This window comes from Guillardia theta (genome assembly GCF_000315625.1).
Source record: "Guillardia theta CCMP2712 unplaced genomic scaffold GUITHscaffold_11, whole genome shotgun sequence".
NCBI classification, from domain to species: Eukaryota; class Cryptophyceae; order Pyrenomonadales; family Geminigeraceae; genus Guillardia; species Guillardia theta.
In genome coordinates, this window is record NW_005434663.1 from 1,015,270 (window position 1) to 1,039,381 (window position 24,112).

Genomic DNA, 24,112 nt, shown 5'->3' on the forward strand with positions numbered 1-24,112 from the left:
AGAGGGAGGCCGGGGAGAGGGAGGCAGGGCAGAGAGGGAGGGAGGGAGGGCAGAGAGGGAGGGGAGAGGGAGGGCAGAGAGGGAGGGGAGAGGGAGGGAGGGAGGGAGGAGTCGGTTCTTCTCACATTGTGCATGGGTGTCGCTAGTATTGTTTGTCTTTACTCAAAGTTTGTCTCTGTCCTGATGTGGCCGGGCCGCGGCCGGTCACTTTAGTACTGAGAACAAAGACACTGAGAATTTATACTTCGGCCTACTTTAGTTACTCAGAGTTACTGAGTTTTAAAGATCAGTACGAGGACAATCAGGAGAGTCGAGGAGGCTTGACCCTGACACAGTCACTCTGTCGCACAGGCCACTGAAACGGCGAGAAGAGAAAAGACAGCGAGAACCAATCCCAATCCTGCCAACTGCTGTCCCCCAAACTTAAAACTGATACGGAAATATCGGCCGCCAAGTTATTACGTGAAAGATCGATCACAACTCTCATGAAGTGTAGGATCAAGGTTGAATCTCTCAGGCACATCATCGGCTGTCAGGTTGGCATAATCAACCGCCTGATCAGACACTTGCATAACTGATTCTGCTGACACCGTCAATGGAATCACAGTCGGATCATCATCACAGGCTCCATTTCATGGACACGCTCAGCTTTGATTAGAAACCTGTAAGAGCCTCAATCTTGCCCGGCCTCAGGCTCCACACGTGACCAAATAGAGAGCGGTAGCCGTCACAGGCATCATGTTGCCAAGTCCCTATATTGATCTTATCAGGCCATCGCGGCATGACAGTGCTCTCCAACAGTGCCATATTCTCCCCGGCCCTCCATTACGCGGCGAGATCGGATGATCGATACTATGATACGATATTCTTTACTGAGATACTCTTTTACCAAGTGACCGTGGCATGACAACAATCAGGCACCACTAGTAAGACGCTGTAAGAGGACCTTGATTTCTGATACATCGCCCTTTATTGCCTTGATTTCTGTTTTCATTTCCTTGATTTCTGTTTTCATTTCCTTGATTTCTGTTTTCATTTCCTTGATTTTTGTTCCAAGCCTAGAAATATCGGCCCGCACTTCGTCTCTCAAGTCCTCTATTGTGCTAAACACGGTTCTCTGTGGAGTATAACCCAGGAAAAAGGGAACCTCTCTCAACCCCACTTCCACCATCGGATCAGCGTCAACAAGAAAGGATTCCAAGAACTCCTCGGATAGCTCGCAGAGACCGTCTGATTTCATGGTCCCACTCGCGATCGGCGACGGGTAATCGAACTTGAACTTCAAAGTATGCTTAAGATGTGGAAATTCCCAGGTATGATTGTTGATAACTTCTTGCATACGTGACTGAAAAGTCCGAGCCCTGGAGCTGCATGTAATCCCGTCTTTATACTTGTTTGCCAGCTGTGGATCTGCCTGGATATACACCATCCGATCCACGTCTATTGTTGGAAGCATCCTACTTGTTACCATCGCTTCGAAATCATTCTTTGGACAAAGGTGACGCAAGGATTCCAGGTGAAACACGCGATATTAAATTTGTACAAGAAACAAAAGATAACAAAAGCTCCCAGCCTCCAGACGTCAACATGGCAGACGGGAGGAGGAGGAGGAGGAGGAGGAGGAGGAGGAGGAGGAGGAGGAGGAGGCTCTGGGACCGCATGGCAAGAGTCGGCAGTAGTGCCAGCCGGCTGGGAGGTCGAGGAGGCTTTACCCCAGACACACTCTACTGTCGCACAGGCCAAACGGCGAGAAGAGGAGTACCACTGTGTTTTATAGTTTGAAGAAAATTCTTGGCAAAGATTTCCTCACACTGTTTGGAACTTCAGGCTTTGGAAAAAGAGTTGGAATGTAACAATCTCATGTTGATGCAGATAGCGGAAGAAAAGAAATCTCCATCTACAACGTCAATAGACCTGATACAGAATCGGATGGAGACAGCTCCGACGAAGATCATGATGAACCAAACAATGATAATATCCCAAATAATCCATCCACTTGCGGGAGCATTTTTCTCAGGCATTCGCCGATGCTTCGAGTCGGAATAGTGAGACAATGCCGTGCCGTGAGATTCGAATATTTACGGTATTTTTGTCCTGATGAGAAACTTGAAGCTGATAGTCATGGACCTTCGCGCAATGCAGACAAGAAGAAATTTAATAATTCTGTTCGAGCGCACTTCACTTTAACGTGGCTACTCCTTCAAAGTTATCCTCGTGTAAATTAATGTCGGAGTAAACTTGCGTCCATTGTCACGGGCCGGGATGCCTCCAAATCTCTGTGTGAAACATGCACATTCGTACCATTCTTTCGAGCTTGAAAGAGATGCATGTAGTGTCCTCTGATTTCGTTTCAATGCGACTGTCAGAGGGCCCAGGACATACAACGAACTTGGGCCTAATCCAGGTTCTAACATGTAGGGTTCGTCTTTGAAAGGCACGGGAAATTCTCTGTCAATGAGATCCGGTTGCAGATGTTTGAAAAGAAGCAGGAATGATGTGATATCATCGAGACCCACATCAAATTCGACACGTTTCATTCGGGGTTTCAAAAAGGGCTGCCCACGTTTGCGAAACCAGCTAACCATTGTGGTCCTAATCTTGTGCAGATCGATGTTGAGACGGAAGATATCAGTTTGCTTTCTAATGTGCAAAACATAGTAGCGCAACAAGTCCAATGACACATCCAGCTTGTTGAAATAAAGAAGTTGACATTTTTCCTTTGAACTTTTGGCGTTGGCATGGAAATATAAGTATCCAACACACGATATCACATTCATAATTATCATTGATGCTACGATCATCACATGTCCGAGGCTGATGATCATGACGATTCTGCATATCAACCGCTGCCGCAGATTGCTACTTCTTCACCATGGTTGGTGAGATTACTGATCCAAGATTGCAATTACATGGCAGCGAGCAAGAAAATCATAAGAAGGGTGTATATCTGGTCAAGCCCATGGCTTTCTTGCAAGAATGTGATAAAGTCGAGCGAGGATACAGATTCAGAGGATATAACGATGTTTGATGAGTGTCATACCCATACTTCATTGAATTTCAAACTTACCTTGATTGGAGAAACGTTTCCGAGTTTGAGCAAAACCATTGGCAGTCTGTGAGTATCTGCATTGATCTACAAGCATCGAGGCAAGAAGCTCAACTAATGCATTGAAGCGCTAGAAGCTAAAGACAATACACATTGAGCTCATGCTACCAAACGCAAAATGCATCAAGTGAACGACACAAAAGGATTCGGATTATGCAGTGCTCAATAGAATCAATGATGACATGTCTGTGTACATAAGGCACCCATTTGTAGCATACACCTTCCAGTCTCCCATCGAGATCGTGACCTCATTGTCGTGGAGCCACGAGGAAGACCCATCTGTCGTGCCGCTCGCTGTGACGTTCATCGATCAAAACCTTGACTTTTTTGTTTTGAAACGACGGGCCGATACCGGCAGCAGGGTTGGGTGTACAGACCTGACTACCCCCTATTCCACTCACAATATATCTATCAAAGGCCGTGGTGGGTCATATTGCAGGAAAGGGGTAGGGGTGGGGGTGGCCAAGTGCGGGAGGTGGCGCAATGCGGGGAGAAGTGGCGCTTGTGCTGCTAGCGATGGTGGTGGGTGGGACGAAGGGGACGCAAATCGTGAGCAGGAGTGTGGGACAGAGCAATCCCTTCGTAGACAGTGACAACACCATCACTGTCACCCTCTCTGTGAATGGAGACGTTCCCCAGTACTCCAACCTCACCATTTCAAACCTTGTCAATATCAGCGCCCCTCGCAGTATGAACACGATTCCAGTCCGTACAGCAGACTCCAAGACCTTATCAAACGTGCTTTGGAGTCCCTGGTATGCTTCTCTGGTCTTGACGCTCGGCAAGAAGCTACCAGCAAACCAAAGTCTTGTGTTCTCATTTGATATCCGCAATCCCAGGAATGAGAATAGCAACCCGCAAAGTTTGCTGGTCTCTTTGGACTATTCTTTCATCTGCCTTTCGGGCTCTAGCTACTGTTTTCAGGGGCATCGTTGGTGTGCAGCCAACTTATCATTCGGAGGGAACGGTACTTACCAGAACTGCAGCAGCAAGTATGATTGCTCGGGGACATGTCGGAATGGGACGGTGAATCCCTACGGTAGGTGTGATATTGGTGATTGTCAGTGCGACAGTCAGGGGAATCCTAGTTGTTCGTGTGTCAGGACTTGCAAGAATAAGACCGACTCGTGCATAACCAACATTGTAAATATTTCATGTGTGAACGACACTGTGCTGGCCTCAACCAGACAAGCTTGTACCGATAGTTGTACATTATCTCTTGGCAAATCATGTTTGGTCAAAGTAACAGAGAACTCAACTAATTGTACCGATATTGCAAACTGTTCTAATTTCTCAGCAGCATATTGGCGATGTATCAACGAGACATCGTCCAATTGTATTCAGACTTGTGTAAATAATTATGTTGATAGTCTTAACTGTACAGATTCCATTGTAAATTCAACCTGCTTCAGCAATAAGGACACCAAAACTTGCTATCAATCCTGTGTAAATTCCAGCCGCTGCTTACCATATTGCGTCAACCAGACAATGGAGAATTGCACAAGCAACGATCCGAACAATCCGCTCAATCGAACTTGCGTGAACATTACTTTGCAAGCATGCTTTGATAACTGTACGGTCTTGGTCAACTCACAGTGTTTTGAAAATTGCACAGTGAATGTGAGTAGCAATGTGGTATGTCAAGATTATTGCCCTCCAAATGTTACCGGCAACTGCACGTGCAAGTTACCTAACACTGGAAGTGTTTGTCAGTCTAGTCAGGATTGTACAGAGAATGGAGTCTGCGATCACTTACAGTGTAATGAACCGAACACGAATACTCTCTGCTCCAGCACGAGCTCTTGTACAGGGAATGGTGTTTGCACAGCAGCGAACACTTACACTCTATGTTCAGATACATCGGAATGTACAGGGCAAGGAGTTTGTCAACGCCAAACTAAGCTGTCTGCTGTTCTGAATGCTGCCGTGTACACAATATATGGTGTCAGTTCTGGTTCTGTACCTTTAAGAACATTTCAGCCCACAATTTCGAATGCAAAGATGTTTCAAAACTCGGCACTCCTAAACGCCATGAATCAACTCAACTTTTCATTTGACATCAATGCAGACCTTGTTTATCCTTCAACAGTGACCATTTCTGGCCTTCGAAGCGTTGACATTGGTTATCAGCCATCTATACAAGGAATTTCTTCGACACAATTTTTCATCAATGGTGCCTCGGGTTATGGCGAAGAGAGAGATGGAGTGTTGAGTCTCCGAGTTGGGCGGCAGCGAACTCTGTCGAAGGGGACCGTCGAGTTTTCTGTCCTTGTGAAAAATGTTCAGATCAATGCTCAGAATTCGGTGTATGTCAATGGTACAACCTTTGAAACGCAAATAGCCAGTCAGCTGTTTTCCAATGACGTGACTGCCGGTTGGAATCTGCCAGCCCTGACGTTTGTTCAGGCCTCATTCCAAGTGCAATATTTCACACAGAGCAATCCTTTCCCCTCGACTAGGAACACTCTCTCTCTCAATCTTACTATCAATGCAAACTTGTTGAAAGGAAGTCTCGTCCGGCTCAGTGGACTCAAGGGAATCAACTCCGTATTGAGCTTTGACGGCTCGCAATCTTTCACGCTGACTTTTGATTCGCCAACAAACACTATCTCACTTGCTCTCAAGGTAAACTTGCTTGCAGGCCAGAATATCGCCCTCAAATTCGACGTGCTCAATCCTTCTTCTCCTCAACCATCCCCCCCCATGGACCTGATGGTACTATTCGCGCCCTACGAGAACGCCAACTACCTCGACGGAGTGAGCGTGGGGCCAACAACGATCATGAAACCTGGCTCTTCTCTGTTTGGTGCGGCGAATGGTTTGAACCCGCTCGAAATCTTTCAGCCTGCCATTACGCACTCGCTTGTTTCCCAGTCAAACTCCATGAGCAGCCCGTCAACGTCGAGCGGCCCGAACAACAACATCACCGTTGAAATCTCTTTCAACTTCCACCTCAGAAAGAGCTCTCTTCTCAATTTCTCAGGTTTTCAAGATTCTCTCACACCAGCCTCGAACTTGACAATCAGGTCGAACAGCTCGGCCTTGCATCCCCTCGCATCATGGCAGCCAGTCAACGGAGCCCTCCAAGTTCTTCTTTCAGACGACATCGCAGCAAACACCCTCATTCAGTTGGAGTTTTCTCTGCAGAATCCTCTCTACGCGCGGCCTGGAGCTGACATAATGTTCGACTCGTCGTTGGTCACGACTTCGACTTCGACCACCTTCAGGCTCGGAGTCATCAAACTGAGGACGTCGGACGGATGGAAGGCTCCCATGTACATCGAGAACCAGTTTTCGTTCACGAGCGTGGGGCAGAGCAACCCTGCTCCCCTCGGTCAGAACATGTTGAATGTTTCATTCGCCGCCAACACTGCGATCAGTTCAGGGTCCGACTTTGTCCTTACCGGCCTGTATGGTGCTGAATTGCCTTCGGGTGAGATCAAGTTGTACGGTTCTCATGCCAGTCTCTTTCGAAGTTTTGCAACCAAACTTGCGGGATACGCTTCTTGGGACAATCGTAGCAAGACGATCCGATTCTCGTCGTCTGCAACTCTCAACAGATGTCCGATGGGCTGTCACAGCCCTTACAACGTTGCAGTCTGGCTCAACAACTCTCGCTTCTCCCAGCAAGCCCCTGACATCTTCATTCAGTGTACGGGCTTGACCAGCGTTATGATGACAAGGATGGACCCCCTGCCGGGGCCTCAGGCGCCTCTCTCCATCGCGCCGACGTTCATCCGCTACTCAATGGGTCAGAGCACAAACTTCCCCAGCAAGCTCAACGACCTGACCATCACCATCGCATCCAACGCCATCCTGTCAAGCAACATGTCGTCTTTTATCTCTCTCAAGGGTTTCTCAGGTGTCAGGACCGTGGACGGGAGCTCTTTCATACCTCTCACTGGCTGCACATGTCAGATTCCTTTCGCTTCCTACTTGAATCAGAGCGAACCCTGTCTCTGCTCCCCGTCCTCCTCAACAGCCCAGCAGCTCTTCACAGCTGATGCCTGTGATGATCGTCCAGGTCAAGCTAAGTGGGTCAACGGGCAGGCTGTGGAGTTCTTCCTGCGTTCAGAGGTTCATCCACTCCAGGCTATTGTGGTTCGATTTACATTGAAGAATCCCGACTACCAGCAGTCGCAGCAGCAGATGATGCTGTCAAGTGTCAGCCCCAACATCCCTAACACGATGATCCTTCCTGACGTGGTTCGTATCCTCCCGCTCCTCGGGGCTCAGCCTGGTGATGCTGCTCCTCTTTACGTGGTCGCGAACTCCTTTCTGGTAACCTTTTCCTCCTCGCTCCTCCACTACTCTATTTCTTCGTACCTGCCTTTCAATTCTCTCTTCTCATTTGTCTTTTCCCTCTTCTCCCTCCTCTACTTTCCGTTTCTTTCTTCCTCCTCGAGGCCATGTCTTATCTCCTTCCTCCAGCTGCAGAATATACGTCAGAGCGTTCCTTTCCCTGGCGCGAGCAACACTATCACTATCGAAGTGGCTGCCAACGTTGACTTGACCATGGCCGATCAGACTGTCCTGACTGTCTCAGGGCTGACAGGAGCTCTTCTGTCTAATGACGTCATCATTACCTCCAACACGGCGCCAATTGCTCTCCTGGACGCGTCCGGCAATGGGCAGGATCAGCTCAAGTTTGCTTTCAACGTAGGAGGGCAGCAGAAGACCGGCTATGGCGAGTGGTTCCAGTGCTCAGGAAACCAGAGCTGCAGCCGACTGCAGAGCTGCAAGGCTAGCGAGCTCTACCTCCGTCCTGCTGTCGACATACCGGCAGGGCAGGTCACCAAGATCTCGTTCCAGGTCAGGAACTCGCTGGCCGAGCAGTCCGCTGCTGCTCCCTCCATCAGCGTCGGGACTTCTACGAGCACCAGCTACATCAGGAAGACGCTGATGTCTCCCTCCGCCTCGCAAGTGTCCGGCAACTTGTTGGGGGTGCAGACTGTCGACTTGGCTCCCCTCGTGATCCTCAAGAAGAAGTTCGTTTACAGGACCATCTCGCAGAGCTCGAACAGACCTGGTGCCTTGAACACTATCACAGTCTCGCTCGTTCCTACCGTCCTGCTCACCGCCAAATCTCCAGGTCCGCCCATATTTTCTATCCTGTCTCCCTCTCCCCGCCTTGAATCCTCGCGTGCGTTCCCTCAAGCATCTCCCGAGTCCTGCACACATTTCGTTGTGTTCGCTGCGCTTCTCGTTTCTTCGCTTGACATTCCTGGTAGCCACCTTCATCTCAGTCTCCAACCTCAGAGGGGCCAAGGGCGCACAAGGCAAGCTGATCATTCAGTCTGCCCTCAGGCTGCGGGTTGACTCTGGCAGCAACCCCTTGGAGCAAGAGGTCGGCTACGGATACTGGAACGACGAGGACAAGAGCCTGACTCTGAGGGTGGTTGACAGTCAGGGGGTTGCAGAGGGTCAGCTCTTTGTCTTCTCCTTCACCATCAAGAACCCCTGGCCCCTCTTCGATCAGAACATGATCTGCGGGCAATCCGCGAGCTACTGTATCGGGCTGGAGCTGAGGATGGGAACTTACGTCTACTCTGACGCTTTCGGTGTGGTGGGCGGGTTGAATGAGGCGATGAATGTCAAGGTGAGAATTCCGAGTCTCTGCCCTGTTGGGTTGACAACAATGTTGCAGGCATCAAGGTTCGGAGCCCTGAACGTGGCTGGGGTGCAGACGACGATCTGTCAGAGCTCGGACAGGGCGTTTGAGATGAACACCATCTCGATCAACCTCATCTCCAACTTCGTCCACCCCAAGGGCTCTCAGATTGTCATCTCTCAGCTGTCAGGATCTTCGACTGCAGACATCGGCAGCTACCTCCTCTCCTCCATCCTCGACCCCACCCAGCAGATCATACTTCTCATGAATCCTCTTTCCTCCTTGTACTTCTCCAGCGAGGAGGACCTCTTCCTCATGATCGGGGGAGACGAAGTCGTCAAGGTCCTTCAAGTGCGTCAGGACGGATCTCTCAACGTCTCTCGCGCCGTCGCTGGGACCGCTCGCCCTTACCCTGCCATGACGGCCGTGCAGCGAGTGGTGGAGATCAGCTCGGTCCCTGCTGACAGTTCCATCAGTCGGTTTGCCGGATGGAACCGAACGCTGGGAGAGCTGACAGTGAACATCTCTTCTGATCTATCGAGCGACCAGTACCATGCTTTCATCTTCCACCTCAGAAACCCAAGCCTCTCCTTCCAGTCGCCGCAGATCTCAATCTCGAGTTTCTTCAACGGTCAGATGATAGCCTACCCTGTCGCCATGCCCTCCAATACAAACTGCACGAGGCCAATCTTCGTGCAGACTCCTCAGTTCCTTGTGAGAGAGGTTCATTCCAACACAAACTTCCCGGGCGTCAAGAACGTCATTACAGTCACCTTTCAGACCAACACGGCCTTGCGGGAGAGTTCTCAGCTTGTCATCTACGGCCTCCCCTCTGACCTTCTCTCGACTTCAGTTGTTTCTCTCAATGCAGAGAGCGGCAACTTTGCCAGCACTTTCAACCCGACAGCTTCATGGACCAGCGGCAATCTGACAATTTCCGTCAGGTCCAGCGCAGTCTCACAAGCCTACTCCAGCTACTCTTTCAACTTCTCCGTGACCAACTCGCCGATGCAGAGGAGCAGCCCCAAGGTCTACATCCTGGCCAGTGGACTTGTCAACATACAGGGCAGCCTCATGGTGTCCGGCACTGGGAGTGACCTCTCCATCTCCCTCCCTTATGCCTACATGGAGCAGTCCAGCTACTTCCCAGGACAGAAGAACAACATCCTAGTCAATCTCCGACTCGGGGTCGACCTGAGAACCGGGGACGTGCTGACTATCTCAGGACTGAGCGGGATGACGGCGCTTGACAACCCCCCAACCTCCCTAAGTTTTGACGCATCAAAGTTAATGTTGAAGTATACGTCTGGGGCCGCAGTTTCAGCTGGGAATGTCATCACCTTTACCTTCACGGTCGTCAATCCGTTCAAGGCAAACTCCATCGCCCCTCCTCACATCTACGGCAATCGATCCGGCGTCATCCTCGTCCCAGACCTGACGTTCATAGTGCCTTCGGACGTGTACAAGACTCCACTCTATGTGCAAGTCCCCAGCTTCACCTCCGTGCGATTCTTTCAGGTCTGATACTGTTGGTCAGTCTTGACCTGATCCTGAGCCCTTGTGTTGCAGAGCTCGGATCTTCCAGGAACTACGAACACCATCACGGTGTTTCCCCTCCTTGCCATCCCCTCCACTTGTCTGACGATGTTTCAGGTATCCCTGGTGGCGAATGTTCCCACTTACAACCTGAAAATCACTGGGTTAACGGGATCTACAAGGTTTGCTTCTGACACGGTGGATCTTAAGATCACCCCCAACGCGGCTGTCAGCGACGCGTTCGATAGCAGAGCCTCATGGAAGCCCCTAGTCGGAGAGCTGAACCTCAGGCCAAAGAGCATCGGGACTGTTAACCCAAACGTCCCTGCCAACAGCAGTTTCGTCTTCTCGTTCTTGCTGGACAACCGCTTTCAGGGTCAACCCGCCCCCGTAACTCGAATCTTCATCCAGTACTGCTCGGATGCGTCGAGCTCGTGCTACATCAACGTAACTTTCACCAGTTCGACTTCTTCCTCTCCTCTCTTCATCCAGAGCCAGAAGTTCACTATCCTCAACATCTCCCAGACAAGCAGTCTCCCTGGGCAGGCGAACACCATCAAGTTTGCGCTTGCTTTCAACGTTCCTCTGCTGAACGGAAGAATTCCAAAGCTGAGGATTACAAACTTGTACCCTCTTATACCGGCTCTGGGACAGAATTTCCTAGAGAACGGAGCTTACGTCATGAAGCTTGAACTTCCATCGAGCTCCAATGAATTCTCGCCCAACAGCCTCTTGACTTTCTCCATCACTGGGACGAATGTGCTTGACTGCTGCAGTCAAGGCCAGACCCTGTGTGGCCCATTCGCGCCGGTCATATCTGTCATCGACGACCAGGGAACCTGCAGCATCAACGGCATCATCCGAGCTTGTTCTGCTGAATGTCTCTCCCCTTGTGATAAGGTAGAAATCCTAGGGACTCCTGCCACCCTGCAAAGCCCGATGCAAGTCGACTGTCCGCGATTCATATCCGCAAACATATCTCAGGTATAATCTTTCACTCTACATCTCCTCTCTGTGACGGGCTGCTCGCTCAGAGTTCAACTTTTCCCGACTTCAACAACGTCATCCGAGTACAGTTCTCCACGAATGTTAACTTGGACAAACAAGTCTTCCAAATCCTCGGCCTCAAGGGTGAGGAAACCTTGCGGTCTATCCATCCTGATTCTGATCCTTCTTTCAAGGTTACAATCCTTCAGCTGGATTCACCCTCTTTCAGTCTGCTGTCCTACAATTACAACCATCATCAGAATTCTCAGCTCAAATCATACAGTATAAAACTGTGGACAGCTTCACGACTTACGAGTTCGAGTTCGTTGTCCTCAACCAGCTGAGCCCGCAGCTCTCCCCTACCACGAGGATCTTCAGCAACGGAACGGCTGTCCTGTTCCCGTTCACCATGACTGGTTCGTCGATGACCATCGATCCCTTCAAGTTCATTCTAGCGAGAGGGTCACAATCCTCCTCCTCCCCAGGCGCTGAGAACACCATCATCATCACATTTGCTGCCAACATAAAAATCACCAAGGATATGAACCTGACCCTTTCTGGCCTCGGAGGAGCTGTTTACCTCGACTCCGACCCTTCAGGGCTGCAGCAAGACGCGGTCTATGGCTGGCAAGGAGAGTTCCACAACAACGACAAAACGGTTGTCTTCTACTCGGACAAGACGTTTCCTCCAGGAACCAACCTGATCGTTTCCATCAAGATCAGGAACGAGATATTTCCTCAACCCCCTCCGGACATTTTTATTGAGGCATACAAGCAGGACGTGCAGGCGTTGGAGCGCAGGGCCGTCGATTCTCTTCCACGGCAGATCCTTTTCATTGACCCTCCGCAGTTCATCACGAGGTACATCGAGCAATCGTCTTCGAATCCCCTCACGATGAATCAACTCTACTTCACTCTGATACCAAACATGTACATTCCCAAATACTCAGAAGTCGCAGTCTCGAATTTGAGGGGGGCCCTGTTGAACTCAAATTCTACTATGACTTCAATCCTATCCACCAACTCCAGCTATTTCCTCAGCGATTCAGCAAGCTGGCTCAACGACAACAATGGAACCGTTACCGTTCAAACCGTCAACTCCATTCCAGCACGAAGTCCGATCGACTTCTCCCTGGCTTTCTGGAATCCATCAGCAAGGCAGGATCCTCCGCCAGTATCAGTCATTCTGACTGCCCCCAGCCTTGGGCCCTTTCTGCTGACGTCAGCACAAGGGATTCCCGATAGTGTTCCCTTCGAAGTGTCTGCCCGAAAGTTTTTGCGGAAGGATATCAAGCAGTCCAACACTTTTCCAGGATATCAGAACCAGATCTCCTTGTCATTCAGTGTCAACTTCAACACGACAAAGAATTCGTTCAGCCTTGTGATCTCGAATACGAGTGGGTATTTACAATCAATCAACAGCATTCAAACCATGATGAGCTCACAGTTTTCCATGTTCACTGATTTCTCTGTCATGACAATCAACGGGAAGTCAAGAATCTTTGATGGAGTTGCCAAAAAGAATGACGATCAGTTCATCTTCGCTTCGGGTCAAGAACCTATATCAGCCGGCACAGTTTATGAGTTGCTAATTACGATCGTCAACTCTCAAACTGCGAGGGAATCGCCAGCTTCCATCTATTTCTCCATCTTCGACACCAACGTCCAGCTCACAGAGATTGCAGACAAGTTAGACGTGGCACAGAACCTTCCTGGTTGGATGCCAAAGGACTCCTTCCCTTTCAAGGTCTATCCCCCGTCCTTCCCCTACAAGATCATCGCTCAGTCTTCCCCGTACCCCGCCGCTTCCAACACCATCTCCGTCTCTCTCGCCTCTAACGTTCGGCTCATCGCCGGTACTCAGCTCGTCATCGCGGGCTTGACCGGCACCCAGACGAGCTCGTCGACGCTGGCGCTGACCCTCAAGAGCGACACGGTGCTGTTGAGCACGGGGGCGTGGGATGGAGGGAACGGGACGCTGACGCTGACGGTGGCGAGCGGGAAGGAGCTGGGCGCAGGGGCGGTCGAGACGGTACGCTTCACGATCAAGAACCCGTCGACGGCGAGGGCAGCAGCGGACGCGACGATTGCAGCGGTGGGGCAGACGGGGATCGGGGCGGAGACGATGGAGGTGAACGCGTCGTACGTACCGGGAGTAGCAGGGGCAGGGGGAGGGGACGGGAGGCCGTTGGCGGTACAGGGGGCATCGCTGGTGGTGAGGAGGATAGAGCAGAGCTCGAGCTACCCCGGAGATATGAACTCTATCAGCGGCTATTTCATGCTAAATTTTGACGCGAGTTCTCTTGAACTGGCCATCGTTTCGCAGGGAACGGAATCGTACTTGGTGATCGAAGGATTGCGAGGAACAGATACTGGAGACTCTGGCTCCCTTCCAGTCTCCCTTTCTTGGAAGAACTTGTCTACCATCGTCAATGGCACTTGGAATCAAAGCAAGGGAGAATTAAAGTTCCCGTTGCAGGACAGTATCTGGTACCTTGATCTTCAGTACAATTTTAGCTTCCAGATCAAGAATTCAATGACACCTGTTGTGACCAGCGCTGTTTATGTATCTTTCATGAGAGGTCAAGTAGCAATAGTGAACAAGGAGTCCTTTGGTAGCATAGCAGGTCAAGCATATCCCATCTTCATCGAGCCTCCCGGGTTCGTCAAGAAAGGTAACGTTGATTTTTGCGAGCTGCCTTTGCCTGACTCATCTGCCAGCTGTTGGGCAAACGAATCCATATCCCGGAGTCCTCAACGACATAGTCATCACTCTGCAGCCAAACACTGAGATCCCGGCGGATTCAATGTTGATTGTCCGAGGGTTTCAAGGGCTCAATCTCAGCGCTTCCATGACATACTCCAGCCTTGTCAACTTGTTTGCTGTCAACTCCTCCTGGCCGTCAGAAGACGCTTTCAAGTTGACCACCACAAGTTCATGGCAAGTCGGGCTGGTTCAAGTCCTGTACCTGCATATCGTGAACGTAAATCGCTACCGGGCTTCTAGAACTCTGACAGTTGAAATCTATCTCAACGCCTCCGGGTCCCAAACAATCTTTTTCAACCCTCAGACTCTTATCAACGACAACACAAGCATACCTCCGGTGTTGGGAGCTTTACCGGGGGACGCGAGTCCGTTCAAGGTCCAAGCTCCCTCCTTCATTCAACCCAGAATCTCTCAGAGTTGCGCTTACCCGTCGTGTTTGAACACCTTCATGGTGTATTTTGCTCTGAACTTGCAACTCAACAGTGCAGACAAGGACGCGATCTTGATCAAAGGTCTCGTTGGACTGACATCTGACATGTTTGTGGACTTGCGACAAGTGTCTGATGGTAATGGCGGGCATCTTCTCTTCTCCAGGGATGGACCAACAGTGTCTAGTGCACTGTGGAATCAGTCCACGTCAAGCTTGATGCTCTACGTTGCTGATGGGAAGACTGTGATGGAGAATGTTACCTACGGCTTTCAATTTACAGGTACCAATCCCTCGGTCAGCCAACCTGCTCCTGCTATCTTTCTTGCACACGCGGGGAACAAGAAGGTTGTGAATGATCTCGAGTTCTCTTCGAGTACGGTCGGGCTGTCGTCACTCTCAGGGTTGGCAGTGGGAACTTCAACAGCGCTTCGAGTCCTTCCGCGACACTTCGAGTACAGGAAAACCAGTCAGACCACGTCATATCCAGAAGCTGTCAATGTCATCACTATCAGTCTTGTTCCCACTGTCCTGATCCCATCCGGTACCGCCTTGTCCTTCTCAGGCTTTCAGGGAGCATCCTCCCTCACCGGTGGTAACGTCAGGGTCTTCAATACCCTGCTTTCCTTCCCTCCGGTCAACGACACTGCCCAGTGGTCGGACAGCGAGAAGTCGATGGTCACCTACGTTGCGACGGACTTCCTTCCAGGGTCTCTGCTCCGTCTCAGTTTCTCAGTCAAGAATCCTCCTTATGCACAAGACCCTCCTCGTATTCGAGTCTTTGCCAGCCTGTCCATCGCCAACGTCACGTTCTCGGCCAACCATGGATGTCTTGAGGACGCGTTTCTCAGCTCGTTCGGAGGGGGAGGGAGAGGTTTCATTGGCCGATACGTGCTTGCTTCCAACGTCGTGGTGGTTGTCAACCGAGGGTTGGGATACACTTCCACCCCTCTGCTCGTGGTATCCAGCGGGGGTCGCGGCTGCTCTCAAGGCGCATTCGAAGCGCACCTTGAAGGGATCTTGCTTCCCCCTCAGATCATTGACTGGGACCCAACGGGCTCAGCTTCGAGGACTTTGTACGTCGAGCCTCGGAGGCTGCTGACGGCAGAGGCACTACAGTCAACCTCCTCTCCAAATGCTCGCAACAGGATCACGGTTCGGTTCGCCACAAACTTTCTTGTGGACCCTGCGAGGTACAGGTACCTCCAGCTGAGCAACGTCCCGTTTGCCTACAGTGAGAGGACTGCTGTCTTCTTCGAGGGCTCGGGTAACGCAAGTCTATTCAGCGCGGGCCCCGGGTACTCGTCGGGATCGGCTTTCTTTGATCCTAAGGTGAAGACGGTGGCGACAACTTTCAGTCAGGCCCTTGAGGTCGGCAAGGTGTATGAGTTCTCCTTCTACGTGAAGAACGCAGATGTCGCCTCCAGAGGGTTCGGACTGAACTTGTCCTTCGGGGAAGTATTGTTTGCTCCTGCAAGAATGAATACTTCCATCTCGACGTCAAGTTGCAGTTCAGCTTGCTATGACAACACGACATTCAGCAGTGTGCCATTGTCTTCGTTGACTTCTACAGCTGCCCTTGAGGTCTGCTCTTTCACCATCTACCAGGCGCAAATTCGGCAGACGAACTCTTACCCGAATGCCATGAACACAATCACCGTACAATTCGCAGTAAACTTTGACGTCCATCGAGATGCTGTACGAGAGATCGAGATATCAGGGCTTTCAGCTTATGCCACTCCAAGTTCTGCCAGCTTGCCACTCGCCGAGTCTTCGACTCCTCTGAAACTGGAAGCTTTTGAGAGCACGGGGAGATGGAATGCTACCTACGGTACTTTGACAGTCAAGTTGAGAGGAGCCCTGAAGCAATGCGCTATCTATTCTCTTACCTTCAACCTGACTAACTCCCCGTTCGGGAACGACTACACTGAAGCTAAGGTCTACCTGCTGTTCAGGGGCGTCGATAGTATCTCCTACATGCTCGACAGAAGCCTCTCGTGGATTGATCTGCTCAAAGGCCTTGTGGGAGATCTAGCTCCTCCCTCCGTCCGCCCGGCGAGTCTCTTGTACAATCAAGTCTATCAGTCCAGCCCCTACCCCGCAGACCTCAACGTCGTGACTGTTGAGCTCCAATTCAATGTTGACCTACCGCCGATGGTCACCCTGACTGTTCACGGGCTGCTGGGGGAGATCGACCGATCAACGCTGGGAAGTAGCTACATCTCGATGACGGCAGACTGGAGCACAACGAGCCCGTACAGGAGCTGGAAGCAAGTGGGAACCACATTGCAGGCAGACCAAGGAAAAGCGAAGCTCACATTTCATGACAAGATACCGGAACGAGCTTTGATCCAGCTGAAACTTTACATCTTCAACCCAAAAGTCCGCACCGAAGGCAGCGATGTCCTGCTATCGAGTGATGGCATTTGGGGAGCGGATACCAACATCAGCAGAAAACCTTCATTCTTTCTGAGCCCTCACAGGCTGCAAGACAATCCGGATTACATCATCTGTGAGATGAAGAGAATCTTGCAAGGCTATGGTCGTCCGTTCTGGGTGTTCGCTCCAGTGCTAACGAAGCAGCAATCTGCGCAGAGCTCGACGTTTCCAGGGGCTCAGAACACGATCACATTCAGTATCTCTTCAAACTCCCGCATAGCAGATTGTGAGATTTCAATTTACAGCCCTATAGGTTGGATGAGCCACGCTAATGACACTTCTGTCCAAGTGCTTGTTGGGTCCTCAACACTCACCTCGCGTCTCGCGTTTCTCAACAACACGCTACAAGTTTCGATGAAGAACAGCAGCGTCATTGGAGCCCTCCAGCTCTTTGAGTTCTCCGTTATCTTCACCAACCTGATTCCCACAGGAAGCATTCATCCCAACACGACCTTCCAGCTCACGGTCTGCGACTTCTTGGCCACCCAGCCCATGAATGCTCCGACGTCAGCCCTTCCAAACATCCCGGGATCAGTGGAAGGGGATCAATTCCCTTTCAAGGTCTATCCCCCGTCCTTCCCCTACAAGATCATCGCTCAGTCTTCCCCGTACCCCGCCGCTTCCAACACCATCTCCGTCTCTCTCGCCTCTAACGTTCGGCTCATCGCCGGTACTCAGCTCGTCATCGCGGGCTTGACCGGCACCCAGACGAGCTCGTCGACGCTAGCGCTGACCCTCAAGAGCGACACGGTGCTGTTGAGCACGGGGGCGTGGGATGGAGGGAACGGGACGCTGACGCTGACGGTGGCGAGCGGGAAGGAGCTGGGCGCAGGGGCGGTCGAGACGGTACGCTTCACGATCAAGAACCCGTCGACGGCGAGGGCAGCAGCGGACGCGACGATTGCAGCGGTGGGGCAGACGGGGATCGGGGCGGAGACGATGGAGGTGAACGCGTCGTACGTACCGGGAGTAGCAGGGGCAGGGGGAGGGGACGGGAGGCCGTTGGCGGTACAGGGGGCATCGCTGGTGGTGAGGAGGATAGAGCAGAGCTCGAGCTACCCCGGAGACTTGACGACTTTGACTGTTGTGCTGGCTACGAACTTTGACTACACTACGACAGGTAATACAAAGTTAAACATCATGTCGACCTACTGGGACCAAGTGACCTCTTTGACTCTGAATAGCAATACGCTGTTGAGCTCATGCTCTTATTCGAGTCCCAGCCTTGTTTGCAGTTTCAACTCTGGGGTTTCGTTTGTAAGCGCAACGGAGTACACTTTCTCTCTGTCGGCAAAGAACAAGTTTGTTGTGAACGGGGTCAAAGCTCAAGATTTCTCGATTTCTTTGACGCCAATCACATCAAGTTTGCAAATGACTTCAACTAGTCCTATTGGGATCTTGAGTCCCACTGTGACAATAGCGAACATCGGGCAGTCTATCCCGTTCCCTGCTTTTCAGAACACAGTGACCGTCACATTTCAGTCGAACGCACGTTTGGATGATCAGTTGACAATCACCCTTTTCAACTTACAAAACGCATTATTTCCCTCTACCATCGTCACGTCAGCCTATGCTAACTTTTCCTACCCGTCCTTTAGTGCAGCGACGAAATCAGCAACAACTGACGATGTTTCCTTCACCATCGCACCTGGAGCAAGTCTGCTGCCAAACGTCATCTACGCCTGGTCCTTCCAGATTACGAATCCTGTGAAAGAGCAGGGCGCTCCCGTTATCACATTGAGGGTCGTGGGCTCCACCTACCCCGAAGGATTCGGTGCAACCGTGACCCCGTCCACCTCCATCGCAGCTGAGCAATGCCTCGTCATCGTTAAGTTTGATATGACAGTCGTGCAGGACGAGGTGCAGCCGTACGCCAACAACAAGATCACTGTGCGGATGCGCTCCCGCATCATTCCAGACGCGACCACACTCTTCACCATCTCAAACTTGGTCGGGGCGACAGCAGTCGGGCTGCAGGGCACATCCCTCATGGTCAGCGACGCGTCTGACGGATGCAACAATCAGAATCTCTTTGCGGTCAACTCCGCTCAAGGTTACGGCACATGGGTGGACGCGGCGAAATCCCTTACCCTTAAGGTGGCTCAAGACGTGACTTACGATGCGGTCAACCTGTCGTTTGTCGTTGCAAACCCTCCAGTCGGGCAGCGAGGGCCTTCGTTAACGATCTCACTGAACAGGAAGGGGGTAAACATCTTCAGCATTCCCATCGTCTTCATCCCGCCCACCATCAACTACTGTTTCGACGATCCGATCTGCATTCCTGGATCGAGGCAGAATGACACAAAACCCTTAAACGTGTATGACTTTCCCCGGTTTACCTACATCGCCGTTGGGCAGACCACGCATCTCCCCTCGAGATCGAGCACGTTGACGATCTCCCTTCAGATGAATGTCGTGCTGTCTCAGACTCTGAACGCCTACATCGAGATCACCGATCTTGTTCTTGTGGACATGCCAACGAAAATTTATGCAACCGGTGAGTCTGACATGAGCTGTTGCTGATACCTTTCCTGACTCGTCTCAGACGCGTCCACCTTCAAGGCTTGCGTGACTTGCGCGACCTCTACTGTCTACTGGGACAACATGAAGAAGAAACTGACGTAAGACCTTCATATTCCGTCCCGTCTCCTGTGACCCTCTTCCCTCTCGCAGCCTCTACGTCGCTACGACGTTCCAGAAGTTGACAGCCAGCTATTACATCCTGTCCTTGGCCGTCATGAACAGCAACATCTCTGACGTCTACCCCAAGGTGCCGGTGCAGGCAATCGCCATCAACACGGCTCAAACGGGGTCGGAAGCTGACAGCAGCAGGCTTCAGACGCTCTTCTTCGGCCTGGGCTTCACTTGGTTGAGGACGAGGGTCATCGGGCAGAGCAACCCTTACCCCGAGCAGCGAAACACCCTCACCATCACTCTAGCCGTCAGCTCCAACATCTCCTCCTCCGCCCAGCCTCTCATCTCCATCACTTGCCTGCTGGGCAAGAGCTGGGGTTCGACCTTGGTGACCTTGCAGGACCCAACGGGACAGAACTTTGACAAGATGTTTGCCGACAAGTCCAGCTCGGGGACACCTGGGCAGGCGAACTGGGATGGAGCCCAGTACACGCTGTCTTTCTTCCTCGTGCAGGACTGGAACTCTGACAGGCAGGTCATCCTGAGTTTCACGATGATGAACAAGAGGAGCTACGAGGCAACTGCCATGTGCAGCTCCAACGCTCTCTACATCCAGTTCGCTCCTCCTCAATCTGACGAGCTCATCAAACACCAGGGTACCATCAGCCTGACCGAGTTCAACTACGACCTCTCCTCTATCCCACTCGTGGTCGGCGGTAAAGTGGGCGATGCGGACCCACGGGTAATCTACCAGTACGGCTTCACTTTTCTCTCCATCTCCCAGTCCAACCCAACCCCAAGGGAGAACAGCACAATCACCTTCAGCTTCTCCTCCAGCCTCCCGCTCGACTCTGGCTCTGCCATCTTCCTATCCTTCCACCCGATGACCTCTCAGTTCGTCTGGATGGACGACTCCGGTGTGAAGCCAATCCAGGAAAGCACCAGCAGCACCAGTCACTTCTCCTCCTCCTACCTCGACTTCCGGGCTGGCACTCTTTGCTGGAACTCCGGGAGGGATGGGGTAGCAGTCCCGCACATGGTTCTCTACCTAACATCGATGATCAACGCATCTGTCATCTACAACATCTCCTTCAACTTCACCAACCCAGCACAGACGCAGGACACGGTGCTGACTAACGCGACCATCAAGTCGGTCACAAACTCTTCGCTGCGGCAGGAGTGCTCGCTCGCAAACTCGTGGGGAATCTGCTCCTCCTGCCTTGAGATCCCTTCTAAGCAAGTGGATACGCCATCAAGCGTGAGAGCTGTCCTGAGGATTCTAGCGGGCTATGTTGAGACGAAGATCGGCCAATCCAGTCCCCTTCCTTCAGCTATCAACACGCTCACTGTCACCCTGGAGGTCAACAACCAGCTCGACGCAGGAGCAAAGGTCACTCTGTCGGGGTTGCGAGGAGCCTATCCCTTGAAGGGCTTCGACATCAACACCAACTACCCGGTAAGAAAACTGGATCTCTTTCCCCCGTCCTCTGCTGCCCTTCTCCTCCTCTCCCTCCGTCCTGGGTCTCCCTGTTCCCTTGGTCTTCCTCCTCTCCTCTCCTCTCCTCTCCTCTCCTCTCCTCTCCTCTCCTCTCCTCTCCTCTCCTCTCCTCTCCTCTCCTCTCCTCTCCTCTCCTCTCCTCTCCTCTCCTCTCCTCTCCTCTCCTCTCCTCTCCGCTACCCTCCCATCCCATCACCTCTCATCTCTCCGCTACCCTCCCATCCCATCACCTCTCATCTCTCCGCTACCCTCCCATCCCATCACTTCTCATCTCTCCGCTACCCTCCCATCCCATCACTTCTCATCTCTCCGCTACCCTCCCATCCCATTCCCTCTCATCTCTCCTACCTTCTCATCTTCGTCTTCACCCTACACAACTCTGACGCTTCCTACCAGATCTCCGGATCGGGCTGGGACTCATCCATGGGAAGCGCTAAGTGGTTCTCCCCGACCGTTGGCTCTCCTTACCTGGTCGTCACTCTGTCCAAGAAGCTCGTCAACGCCAACACCTTTGCCAAGTCCTACATGCTCGGCCCCTTCCAGTTCCAGGTAGTCAACGGGGTCCTAGCCCAGCTGCCCCCGAGCATTTTCGTCAGCGCGACGATGCCGATGGTGGATGGAGAACAGACGGTGCTGCCGCTGAGGAACATGACAACGCCTGAGATCCCGCTAGCTCCTTTGTTTCTTCAGAAGGTCTTCGTCCTCGCCAACGTCGGCCAGTCCGACGGCTCCCCAGCCCTACAGAACGTCATCACCGTCACTCTGCAGACCAACTTCCTTCTCCCAGCTGGGTCCCAGCTGACGTTCGGGGTGGGGACTGACCAGAGAAATGACGGGTTTGTGGGAGCCGTTTACCCCAAGGGTCCCATCGCGATCCAGGATGGAGGAGCAGGAGCAGGAGCAGGAGCAGGGTCCAGCTACTTCAGCTCAGCGGTCTGCGGAGAACAAGAGAACGCGACATTCTACGGGAAAGGCTACTGGTGTCCGGGGCTCTCGCAGACTTGTCCTTGCAACAAGTATGCGACGAAGCATCTGGTGGTGAAGACAGCCCAGCCGATAGCTCCCTGCACACGAGACGACTCCTTGCTCGCCTGCATGCTCGAGAACTCCTCCTACGTGGTGTTTTCCTTTCAGGTCTGACACTTGAAAAGCTTGTTGCCGCAACCTCCTCTTGTTGCCGCATCTTCTTGTAGCATAAGTTTTTGTCTTTGACTCTAGTGTTCTGTCTCTCATGTGAACAGTCTCTTCGTTGCGTTCTCTCTCTCGTTCCTCTGCATCTCCTAACATGCCCTGCCAGGTCGTCAACCCATACCTCACCAAGGGACAGAGCCCCCCCAGGATCGTCCTGCGTGCTGCTGACGTCACCGTGCAAGACAGGCTGATGAAGACTTGCTCCTCTCCCCCTGTCTACATGAGCAGCTCCCTCGACGCGTGCGAGACTCTTCCTCCTCCCATTGCTGCTCCTCTGCGCATCTATCCCAAGTTCTACTGCTACCTCCAGCCGGATCCTACCTCCCCTCTTTTCTCCCCCTTCTCAGGATCGAGTTTCTGTGGGACACAAGGAGCAAGCCCTGTCTCTGCTGTCTGCGCCTTGAACGACACGGCAGCCTACAGCTACTACAACCAGACGCTCCGAGCTCTCTTCCAGGGCCTCGTCCTCTCCTCCTCCAACGTCATCGGGCCGAATATGTTCGACGGCACCCAGCTCAACTGCTACACCAACTTCACCTCCATGTGCACAGATGCTGGGGGCACCCTCTCCTCCTCCTTCGCGCAGACGTTCGGCACGAGCGGCTGCTGCTCGAGCGTGTTCGGGCGCCTGAAACGGAGCTCCTTGCCAGGGGAGGCGACAGCCTCGCTCCTCCTCCCAGGTTTCCCAACTGTTGACAAGTACAAGGTGGACCTGGGAATGTGCCGGACGGACGACGACTGCAAGAATATCGACCCTGAGAGGACCGGGTACGTGGACTACACTTCCACCTCCTCCTTCAACACAGGCATCCCCAACATCATGGTGTGCTGCGACGCTTGTCAAAGTCTCATGTCAACGGTCTGCTCCATCGGCAACTCCTCGGCCGCCTCGTACTGCAGGCTCTACTTCCGCTGCTCTCCAACGAGGCCGTGCTTCGGAGCGATCAACCTTGCTCCTACCACCACACCACTAGGTCAGCCCACACTCTGTCACTTCTTCCTGCCTCCTCCTCCTTCTCGTTTCCTCCTCCTGCTTTCATCTCACCACGTAAACAGAGACAACGCCTCCTCCTCCACCGCCGCCCCCCCCTCCTCCTCCTCAGGTAACGCCGTCAGTCGCTCGCATCTCGATCCTCACCAGCTCTGGCAGGAGATGTCACCTCCTCCATACGTCGTCGTGACCTTCAGGATCGCCAACTTCGGCCTCTTGTCCTTCTCTCAGGACGTCAAGCAGAAGATCCTCAACGACCTCGCCTCCTTCCTCGGCTACGACGCCGTCCAGCTCCTTCAGGTCATCTCGGCGCAGGAGGTGAACACGCGGAGGAGCTCGGAGGCAACGAGGCAGAGGCATCAAGAGCAGCAGCAGAAGGAGGAGGAAGATGAGGCATACAGCCTCCTTGCCGTCTCTCTGCAGTTCGTTGTCAGGATCGTCGTCATGAACTCAGCCCAGGCGTTCCAAGTCGCCAAGACACTGTTCGACGGGTCGAGGAGCGGCCAACTGCAGCAGGCCTTCACCAGCGTCTCGCTCACCATCGGGCTAGTCAACGTCACTGCCTTCGACAGCACCCAGCAGCACATCTCCCTCGTCGGAGCCAACGTCCCGCCCATGTACATCAACCCCTGCGCGTCAATCCCTTACTCGCAGGACCTCCATGACCAGTTCTGCTCAAACACCTTCCTCAGCCTAAGTCCTGCTGACACCCAGGAGGCGATCAGCATGTGCCAGGGCCTGGACGGCTGCTGCTACCAGAACCAGTCTGGACTCTCCTCCTCTCAGCTCTGCCGGGCCTGTGCTGACTGCGCCAACGGGTCTTATCCCTGCGGCACCTGCTGCTTCGCTCCTGTCCGTCGGAGGTCTCGACGAGCAGATGAGACTTGCAACCCAGACGTAGCGATGTGAGTGACTGAATCACTTC

At 52.6% G+C, this 24,112-nt stretch overlaps 2 protein-coding genes across 2 annotated transcripts; one reads left to right on the forward strand and one right to left on the reverse strand.

Annotated features, from left to right (window-relative positions):
- Positions 1 to 913: 913 nt before the first annotated feature.
- On the reverse strand, positions 914 to 1,339 carry GUITHDRAFT_102936 (hypothetical protein; the record flags this gene model as incomplete). Its single annotated transcript, XM_005838595.1, has 1 exon — positions 914 to 1,339. The coding sequence occupies one exon, from the start codon at positions 1,337 to 1,339 to the stop codon at positions 914 to 916; it is 426 nt and encodes a 141-aa protein (XP_005838652.1).
- A 2,250-nt stretch (positions 1,340 to 3,589) lies between these two features.
- On the forward strand, positions 3,590 to 24,096 carry GUITHDRAFT_134558 (hypothetical protein; the record flags this gene model as incomplete). The annotated part of the gene is made up of 15 exons (XM_005838596.1): positions 3,590 to 4,145; positions 4,491 to 7,387; positions 7,538 to 8,198; positions 8,338 to 8,705; positions 8,754 to 10,235; positions 10,287 to 11,237; positions 11,288 to 11,384; positions 11,435 to 13,915; positions 13,962 to 19,370; positions 19,419 to 19,494; positions 19,547 to 20,963; positions 21,402 to 22,139; positions 22,303 to 23,170; positions 23,253 to 23,299; positions 23,347 to 24,096. 15 exons carry the CDS (start codon positions 3,590 to 3,592, stop codon positions 24,094 to 24,096), a joined length of 18,798 nt encoding a protein of 6,265 aa, XP_005838653.1.
- Between the last annotated feature and the right edge of the window lie 16 nt (positions 24,097 to 24,112).